Raw genomic sequence first — 10514 nt, forward strand, 5'->3', positions numbered from 1 at the left:
CACCCTCAACCCAGCAGCCCGTGTGGGTTGAGTCATTGATATGGAACTGTGTGTGTGTGTGTGTGTTACCATTCCATTGCATGGTACGTGCACATGTGGAGGTAATTGTAATGCAGCCACTATGGAGGTGGAGGTGGTCCACAGTGTCATATACTGCCCACACAGACTGGTCCTACTGGTCCTACTGGTCCTAGTCCAACTGGCCGCAGTTTCAGCCCCGTCTGGGTTCGGTCGTCCTGATGGGAAGTTGCGTTGAGCTGATGACGGAGGTGATTGACATGGTGAGTGAGGAGCAGGCCTCTCTGCTGAGGATTTAACGTGAGCTTCGCCTCCAGTTAGGAGCAGACCGGATGTGAGCCCTGCTGCTTCCAGCTTCATAGATCAAAAGGGCTCCTTGCCCCTCCTCCTACGCTTTCCCAAACCGCAGCGCCCCGGGCAGTGCTCCCCGTTGTCTCGGTATGCCTCCAGCCCCAGCTGACCAGAAAGGGCAAGCAGACAACATAAGGCACAGATAGCCTTGTGTTCAGCCGCGGTGGTGTTTTTGTGTGGCATTCCATTAAAACGGTTTGTGGAGAAGAGACCACGTAGGTGTGTGAGCGTCACAGCCCTGCCATGTTCGACAAGAGTGTTTGAAGGTACTGGGGATGTCGAGACCCAGTGTAGTGTTTGACATGAGTATTTGAGGGATCTGGGGATGTCGAGACCCAGTGTAGTGTTTGACATGAGTATTTGAGGGATCTGGGGATGTCGAGACCCAGTGTAGTGTTTGACATGAGTATTTGAGGGATCTGGGGATGTCGAGACCCAGTGTAGTGTTTGACATGAGTATTTGAGGGATCTGGGGATGTCGAGACCCAGTGTAGTGTTTGACATGAGTATTTGAGGGATCTGGGGATGTCGAGACCCAGTGTAGTGTTTGACACGGGCGTTTGAAGGCACTGCGGATGTTGTGGTGGGATTGTGGGTGTGTTGCTTTGGCTTGGGTCCCCTGAAGGTAGGATTTCCATATAATCAGTCGAATGGATTTCCAAAGGCAAAATGAAATTCATGATGTTTGTAATGACATTCCAGCCCGCTGGACACTCTGTGAAGGTTCTTCTTCATAGAAGTGCACTTTTAAAGTGTGAATCCAAATGTGTATGCCAAACAGATCCTTAACAACACCAGCTTCTGCAGTCAAGCAGGAAACTAATTATTTCCTAAAAATTGATTTGAAAGCATCTTAATTACATGCTACAGTGTTTAATCTATTCCAAGTCATTTAAAATGTGATACATAAATGTGAGGGCGTTTCTTAACTACTTTTGTAGTTTATGTTGTGTTCTTCCGAAGGTGAAAATAAAGGGAACTCTATTAAAGTCTCTCAGTAGTGAGGCCACCTGAGAAGTCTGTTTGGAAGCACATCTGTTTACACGGACCCGCGTAGAATCCAATTACTTTAGTAAACAGCTGTGTCATGACTTGATATCTGCTTAGGTTAGCGGTTCAGTACACTGTTCTGAGAAACGACGCAGAGCCATATTGATGTTAGTTCACAGCCTTATTACCATGGAAATGCTACGGTCATTGGACTATGCTGTAGGGACAACCGTTATTATTGCAAATTTGTGAATTGTTACGAGTGCCAACAGAATCCCATGGTATTGATTTATGTATCATCAATTTAGGAAAAATGTCAGAGTTGCAATTCTCTAAGCATGACGGTCCATCCCAGCCCTCGTCCCGGGCCAGTTTTAAGGCCCCTTAATGCAATAGCGTGTCAAAGTGTTCTGATTCACATGCTTATTTGCATATGAACATGATTGTGAGGCAGCGTAGGCTGTCCCCAGATTACTGGGTGGACAGGTTCTTTGCTTCTGTTCCTTCATCCACACAATCACACTGCAAGATGACTAATTCTGGAGGGGCTAAACCAAACTTCACATCACGCTGTGTTAAACCATGACTCAGGAGCGTTTAAAACTCCCCACAACTGACTGCTGGGATGCAGAGCCTAACGCGACACGGAGCCTAACGCGTCGCGGAGCCTAACGAGGTTATGTTTAGAATATTTCTGGTTTACACTGACTTTACACAGTATGTTTCTAAAAGTATAATGGAAGTTTTAAAACAACCCTCTCGCTCTTTCACACACACACAATTATATTAAGGATCATTGTTTATATTTCATTGTTTTCATTTATCTTTTTTTTTTTTTCATTTTTAATTGTATATCGCAAAATATTGAAATTGATGTAGTCAGTATGAACTACCTATTGTACCACCATCCCAGTAACGAGTGAGAGCCCCATTCAGACTGTGCAATTGTCTTTTATTGCCTGGTCAGTACAGGGACACTTTAGCGTCCCACGGGGTCGCAGTCTGATTCACGCTCACTATCTCTGTATTATCTGTGTCTTTTCACTGTCTTTTATCCTTTAGTTAAATTTCTCTCTACCTCATATGCATGTCTCAGCCTGTTCCAAAGGTTTCACGTCCTCAACCAAAGTGCAAAAGACAAACTAGGTGTTGTTCTTTGATGTCGTCCTCGGTCTTGGCTAGTTTGGTTCTGCTCTTTCAGAACTAGCAGTGCTGCGGAGACGTGTCCTCCATAATGGCTTCCTCTCAAAGATAAATATCACATGGACATTTATATATGCTCCCCCCCCTCTCTCTCTCTCTCTCTCTCTCTCTCATCCTCTCATCTGAAAGTTCAGTTTAGTCAACTCCTTATACAGCACTCCTGGATTTATTATTGTAGGTGAAAGGGATTTTTTTCAGTATTCAGTTACTTGGCTGTGAAAATATCTACTAAGCTGATGTACTCTGGGCAAAGCATCCTTATGAACAAACCATTTGTATTTCTAGGATTGTTAGTACTTTCTAGTACTTTCTTTGTCTGGGACGGTGGTGGTCCGAGGCAAAGCGCTCTGTCGGTTCTGTGTCCACTGGCTTCCGTTGTGCCCTCCGCTCTGCTGAAACAGCCAGTAGGACGGAGAAGGGCCAGAAGTGCCTCTTATCTGAAGGGTGAATTAGCATGCCGTTGTCTGCCCTCGCCTATAACCACCCTACAGAGAGGCCAAAAACATTTAATAGAGGCGCTATCAACGTGCGCCAGACGGCCAGCGTGAACGCGCCCCGCCGAAGACGATAACAGTGGCAGGATTCGCTTCTGATGCACTTTGGGATCAAATTATCTGCCATGTTGCAGCTTGACTCCTGCGCAGTTTTTACCTCTCCGCAGATCTGTAGGCCCGCCAGTAATTTGCTCAGTAAATATTGAATACTTAAGAGTGCTGTTTCGGTGCTGAAAGCATAATTATGACACGCAAACATTCTTTGTTGTTATCATTAACGGGTGTGCTCTCATTTCTGTTTCCACTGTATCATCAGGTGTTGATTGTAATCGAGTGGCGAGGGTTGTTGATGAAGATTTATTTCCTGATATCTTAATCTAATCCAATATAGCCAAACCCATAAAAATCCCATTTTAAACACTCTGTAGTTCACGCGCAAACGCGCCGATGTCTAGCCGGTTTCCACGTCTTGTATACTTTCCCAGAGGACGCGACCGAAGACGAACACCTAGCATAAATCAGTGCAGCAGACGAAGAGTGCTATAATCCCTGCATGCGGACCTGTCTCGTCTTCCTCCTCTCTTCGCCCGCGGAAAGGCTGACTGCTGTCTTAATGGGGCTTGGCGCGGCGCTCCAGCACCAAGACAGCGGCGCGTCCTGACGCGAGGCTCTGGGCGACGCCTCAAGAGCCATCTGCCTGTCAGGTGAAGCCACGGTGTTACGCACGTTTAGGCGCCATCTCCTCCTGAGCGTGAAAAAGAACACGTTTCCTAACATCAGGTAGGCGTTCTGAAACGTTCCGAATCAAAGATCAAAAGTGGTATTGTTGATCCTCGGCGTGTCTGGCTTCTTTTTTTTCCTCCAGTATTTTCTGTTTAGGTTTGCGCTGAAATCTCAGCATGTCTCTTGGAGAGCTCGTCCCAGCGCAGCTGCACTGCTATATACACAAACATGCATACCCAGACCGAAATCTCACCTACTCTTCTGAGAGCTCCCCAAGCGCTCCACGTTTTGAGTTCAAGTTGGCCAGTGCTGAACATTTCAGTTCCTGAGAACGTGATGTAGGACTCACGAGACTCTCAAGGTGAAGGTGGCCACACACGGACTAGAACATGATGTGAACTCTGAGTAGAGGAGCAAGATGTGGACTGGAGCCAACAGAGAAGAGCCTGGAAAAGAGAGAGTGAGAGAGAGAGAGCAGAGTGTAACAGAATGCACAACACCTGCGTGCAATTTGCCCCGAAAGCCATCTCGCTCGGCCCAGGGTTGAAGACCTGACGTCGTTTCTCCTGTTTGGCGTTACAGTTTGGCCCCTTCCCTTCGTAGCTCTTCATCTCCTCGTGCCTCATCTTCTGGAGACCTGATGTCTGTAGTCCCAGAAGACCCCAGAAGGCAGCGTCCAATCCTGCGCCACACCGCGCAAACTTTGAGCCCCAGGAGAGCTCAAGACTCGCGCCTGCCCTGGAACACAGGTGGTGCAGAAGAGTCTTCACATACCAGCTGTAGACACTTCTTGAAAACACACCTAAGTGTTTTGTGTTAAATGCACCAATCAGAACAAAGTGCTGACACGCTGATGGTGTGTGCTTCCTGCCCTGGTGCCTGACACTGACAGTGGATCACTTGGCTCAGGCCTGAACATCAGCACTGGATCACTGACATCCAGCAGTGATGTAATCCGCTCTGGTTAAAACTCTGCTGAACGCTGCAAATGTGAATGATTAACTCTCATGTTTTAACAGTCTATATAAAACAACACTTCCTGATTCTGAGTACACTTTTTCACAGTCAGCCAAAGGAAAATGTGTTTCTGAGTTATTGAATATCTATGGCACAATTTGTCACGAGTGTTCCTATCTGCCATTCCTCATCTTAAAAAGAACAAACGATACATTTATCTGACACTTTTATCTAAAGGAACTTACAGTTATGACTGAATACAACTTGAGTAATTGAGGGTTAAGGGTTTTGCTCAGGAGCCCAACAGTGGCAGCCTGGCAGTGGTGGGGTTTGAACTGGCAACCTACTGATTACTAGTCCAGTACCTTCACCAGGAGCTTCCACTGCCCAGCTTTATGTTGTCACTACACAGGCTCACCAGCAGGTGTCACTGTGTAGTTTCGTACCGGTTGACCTTTACTTCTACAGCTGATGAAGGACCTCTGTCTGAAATGTCGGTTTCTCTGGAAACCTGGTGTACTTCACATGTTTTGAATATCTATCTATCTTTCTTTCTTTCTTTCTCTCTCTCTCTCTCTCTCTCTGTCTCTGTCTCTCTGTGCGTGTGTTTGTATCAGATTTTGAGTTGGTCAAAACGTACATACACTTTGTTAGCATTTGGTGGCAGTTGTGTGCTTGGGGTAGATTAAGTGTTTCAGGTAGAACTGGCGGAACTCAGTCAGGTTTGTGAACCTCCTTGTTAAAAACCTGCTTTTTCAGTTCATTTATAGGATTTAAGTGAGGGCTTTGCTTTGTTTTTTGTCTTTAAGTCATTTTGCCTTTAAAGGGATGTTTTAAATCACAGTCCTACCGGAAGCCCCATTTGGGACCAAGTTTTAGCATTCTGGTCTAAAGGTGCTGCTTGAATGTGTGTAAATCAGGGTGTCATTCATGGACCGGCAATGACCAAAATAAGGCTCTCATCCTGACCCCCAAAATGAGTCTAGTGTGTTGTAAATCAAAATCATGTTGTGGACCTTAGTTGAATTAAGACTGCCCTCTAGTGGATTAGCGCAAAGTAGAGCAGTAAACCCAGGGACAGGACAGAGGCCTCTGATAAAGGGTTCATTAACGAGCTTTGCAAAATAATATAGAAAATGTGTTTGGGTATATATATATTTTAGGAATTCCAATCTGTTTTGTGAATCTGATACATTTTAGATAAATGACGCATTTAAGACGCATTAATGTGTTCTTACTACTCGACTGCTGTTTCCATGCAGCCTACTTGACAGTACAGAGTGTGTAATGTTATGTAAATTGAGTCAGGTTCCCCAAATCTAGGTTTTTTTCCTGCGTCATGTATTTTGTGAATTCAGCAGTTTCGGTTCCAGTAAAACACCCCCACATTGATGGTGTCACACTCATACTCCACAGTCGGAGTGTTGTTCTTTAGATTATAATCTTTTAATCTTTTTCCTTCATGCATGATCATTGTGGCCAAACAGTTCAAGTTTTTGTTCTTGGTGATCACTTGCAGTCTTGGATGGAGGACTTTTGTAATGGCAGATGTAGATACTGGATGCCTGCACTGCTTTCCTTTGTTGTCGTCTCGTGGACCAAAGTCTGTTCAGCCTCAAGTGTTGATTTTCACTTGCCTTCCAAATGATGTGTAGCATTTTTATGTTCATGGGTTTATTTGTACACATGTTCATCCTCAGCTCATCAGCTAAGGAGTGTGAAATCTTTCAGACTATTTAGAGATTCAGTTTAGTGCATCTAAACTTTCAACCCACCAGAAGTATGATACAGTGAATTAAAGGTGAAATGTCTGGATTGTTTTAATGTGAATAGGTTGCCTAATTCACCAGCCAGGTAACAATGTGTGGAATTAATGTCTTTTCAATTCTAGGTGCTCCTCTACCTCTTAAGCGTTAACATACCAACTACAACACAAGGCTACATACATTTTGCAAACACTTAATCACTTAAATATTACTATCATATGGAAACAAAAGATTAATTTAAAAACCTTGTTTATTATTTCTAGATTTAAATCTGTTTTCATTTTTTCTTCCCTGTTATAATAAAATACTCACTTCTTTTTGTACTAAGGCACATTATATTAAAACATGGTACATTTGAAAAGAAGCTGAATCTTACAAACGCAGAAGGTGAGTGAATGATGACTTTTGCCTTTTCCCATACCCAGATCAGGATGTGCTGGAGTTTGGAAAGCTCGTCAGTACATCGAACACCTACGAGGAGCACGACCCACAGCAGGGGAGAAACCCTGTGAGAGTCTTCACAGACAGGCCTCTGCTGTGGAGCATGGGAATTAAGGAGCAGTAACGCAAGCCACGCACCAGGGCGCCCAGCCTCTGCCTACTGCAGCCAGTAGCCTTCTGAAATGAACAGTCATCTTTGGTTTGGTCTTTTTATTATTAACACAGCCAAAAAAACATTTCAAATAAAAAGAATGAATTTACAGCTTTCCCCATGGTCCAGCACACAACACTGTTTCATGCTTTCGAGTTCCAAATTGCTTCGGCAGGCAGACGAATCAGCCGCCCCTGCAAAAGGAAATTCCACTTTCAGCCACAGCACACAATGGCATTTTTATGATTCATTAATACGTTCAAAATCCACTTTATGCATCAAACGAAAAATAAATGCAATAAATTGTGTGTTAAGTGGTGCTGTTTGTTTAGTGACTTACACGATGATGTTGTTGATGGGGATGTGGATCAGTTTGACGAAGAACCCGATGAAGCCCATGATGGCGAACCCGATCGCTGTTGCCATGGCAATCTTCTGAAATTCTACATCACGACAAAGCGCAGAGACAGATTACCCGCGGGGAAAGACCACCTACGCCGGTCTACAGCAAACAGCTGGTTGGAGGAGCTCCTCTCTGAGCTCTGGCTGACCTTTCCTGTCTGGCTTGGTGCATCTTTTGACGAGCCTGATCGAGTCCTTCACGAACTGCCGACCTGGTTCCACGAACTGCATCACTTGGTCCATGTTGATGTGGCTATGGGAGAGAGAGAGAGAGACCTACACACATCACCAAAGCAGGGGGGGGGGGGGGGGAAGAAGACCTGCACACATCACCACAAAGCACCACTTCTGCAAACGAGTGGAGAAGCAGCCTGGTCTTCGTGTTTGGAGCCACTCCACTGGTTACCAAGGTTGCTGGTTCAAGCCCCACCACTGCCAAGCTGCCGCTGTTGGGCCCCTGAGCAAGACCTTTAACCCTCAATTGCTCAAGTTGTACTCAGGCATAACTGTACGTCGTTTTGGACAGAAAGAGTCACCTAAATGCTGTAAATGTAAATTTAAATGTTACCAGGTTGTTCTGACCGCTTGGTTGAACATTTAACTCCCCAGCAAGCTCCATTAGACCTAGTCAGCTTAGCTAACGTTAGCTGACTGCTTACTGGTCGCTCGAGTAAAAAGCTGTCTTCTACCAGGCTTGTTGAGTAGTTAAGTAGCGCATATAGGTTATAACGCTACATAGCAAGTAGTGTGTAAGTGGTGTATATATAAAGCTCCACTGCCTCAATCTGGCCATGTTAGACCCGCTAGCAGGGTGAAGGCCATGTTTACCTCGGGGCAGTTACGGTCGACGACTGAGAGAGAAGTTAGTTGGCTACGCACGTTTCGTTCATACGTGAGACAAGTTTCAACGAACGTGATGAGAAACCAACGCTGAAAGAGAAAAGAGCGAACACTCACCTGCGTTAGAGAGTCACGGAGAGACTGTGCGAATCCACGTAGCGCTGCGACTCAGCCAAGACAAGGCTGACGAGGCGCAGGCGGACGCATGCGCAGTACGGGCCCCGCCAGAGCCGAGGGTGCCGCAGCAGCGCCCTCTATCGTAGGGAGTACTCAACAGCAGCGGGGTAGCGAATGCACACGCGTGGTTTTGCTCGTAGTCCGGCCTCCGCTATGAATAAAAGACTACACAAATATAAATAATAATCAAATATAAATAATAATCAAAGTTAATTAAATAAGAAAGGAACAACTGAACTAATCCAAATGCTTATGGTCTGATCATGGTATAAAATCAGTGTTGTTACAGGAGAAGTTGCCATGTTAACCGAAGAAATGATCTTTTATGAAGATGCCTAGAGACCATTTCTTGTGCCCTTGCCAAAGAACTCAACTAGCCAACCAAATGTTTTCTAGGATTAGTGGATTGGTTTTCTGGGATTAGTGGTTTTGTGGAAACTCATCAGGAGTCTCTGTCGTGGCAGCACATAGAGGATGTGATAAGATACAGTTGTTTCTACGTTTAGTTGAAGGACTGTTCTCTGGCCAATAGACTCAGAGTTGTATGGACCTTTTCCACTAAGGTGCTGGACATTGCGTGCAGGTCATTGTTAAAGACATGCACTGAATGCATGGTGGGACTACCACGCAGGGGTTGCCCGCCGGTTACTAGGAAAGTCTGAAAACTGTGTCCATATGTTTCCGTTAATGTGTAGAGAACAACAAACAACATGCCCTGCAGTTGTTCTGAACACCATCTGGTCCAAACGTGTTGGGTAAATACCCTGGGGCCTAGTAAATAAATGCTGTATATACACAAAAACGGTGTCGAATTGTGTGTACGCAAATTCCCATGCTGAAACTGGGATTTATAAATAAATACTTCGCGGGAAATTGCGCATATATTTATGAAAGATTTTACCTATGCTCGGAGCCTCTACAACGTTTATAGAGAGCGGGATTTGGAGCCACCTTGAGGTAAAGTAGGGAATTACAGCAAAATAATCACCATCGTCACACGAAAAGATTAAAACAATTCATTTAAATATAATTAAATATAGTTTATTTAAATAAAAACAAATTACATTATGAAATATAAAAAATAATTAACTAAAGAGAAAAATACAATAAGAGAAAGTGCATAAAATATAGGTTACTTTTTCATGAAAAGCATTTGAGTCTAAACAGTGTTTCTTGATTTATTGGTGTAGACCAGTTAATTAGCCTGTTTATTCATATTTATTGCTCCACATTACTGTTTGCAGCCTGCAATTTGTTAATCCCTCTCTGAATTAAACTGTAAATCGTTATGGGTTGGTAATATTTGCAGATAATTACAGGCTGCAGGCAGCTGTAAAACAATCACGCGCACTCAGATTTATAAAAAGGATCAAATGGATGCTGCATTGTCTGTGGCATAATAGCTGGTTTGGCATTATGAGAAGACCACAAGAGCCGAGCCTTAACGACCGGGTCCTAACGACCCTGGAGTTCCTGGCAGCCGTTGGCAACCAGAGGGAAACTGCTGATAGCTCGGGAACATCCCAGCCATGCTAAAGTGCCGGACTGGGCAGCACAATGAAAGTCTCGCGTCCGCACTCCCGATTTCTCTCCACGGTGGGTGAGCAGTTCATCATCAAGTGCGATTTGTGTCCACTTTCCCAGCTGTAACCGGAGCGGTGCACTGCACTCGCGTGTTCGTTATTCCACGCCTTAACCCACAAAGAAGATTGCTAGGATTGTGCCCACCAGGTGGCGCTGTTTTGGCGCCATGGAAGGCTGCTGTACCATTGTAGGCCTTCTCGCAGCGGTCTCAGTGACTGCCTTTTCAAATCAAGTCATTTCATTGCACGGAACTTTAAATCTGACCACTTATTTTCACCTCTGCTGCAATGTGCTTGTGGAACGAACACTACTGACTGCTGCAGGTGCACACTGCCACTCGAAAGCTGCGTTTGCTGGTGATGCCATTGCTGACGGCACCATGCAACACTTTTTTTTTTCCTGTTTCCATCACAAGAA

General features: G+C 44.9%; 2 protein-coding genes across 4 annotated transcripts in view; one reads left to right on the forward strand and one right to left on the reverse strand.

Moving 5' to 3' along the window:
* tpk1 (thiamin pyrophosphokinase 1) overlaps positions 1-7210 on the forward strand; it is a 57128-nt gene extending 49918 nt beyond the window's left edge. For all 3 annotated transcript variants that reach the window (XM_027028810.2, XM_027028811.2, XM_027028813.2), the window contains exon 9: positions 6928-7210. In XM_027028810.2, coding sequence (XP_026884611.2) covers positions 6928-7067 — 140 coding nt within the window. In that variant the 3' untranslated portion in view covers positions 7068-7210. The remainder of the gene's footprint in view (positions 1-6927) is intronic.
* sec61g (SEC61 translocon subunit gamma) lies at positions 7139-8562 on the reverse strand. The gene is made up of 4 exons (XM_027028814.2): positions 8454-8562; positions 7646-7749; positions 7435-7537; positions 7139-7288 (listed from the first exon to the last, which is right to left on the reverse strand). Exons 2-4 carry the CDS (start codon positions 7737-7739, stop codon positions 7279-7281), a joined length of 207 nt encoding a protein of 68 aa, XP_026884615.1. The 5' UTR covers positions 7740-7749; positions 8454-8562; the 3' UTR covers positions 7139-7278.
* Between the last annotated feature and the right edge of the window lie 1952 nt (positions 8563-10514).

This window comes from Electrophorus electricus, chromosome 5 (assembly GCF_013358815.1).
Source record: "Electrophorus electricus isolate fEleEle1 chromosome 5, fEleEle1.pri, whole genome shotgun sequence".
Taxonomy (NCBI): domain Eukaryota; kingdom Metazoa; phylum Chordata; class Actinopteri; order Gymnotiformes; family Gymnotidae; genus Electrophorus; species Electrophorus electricus.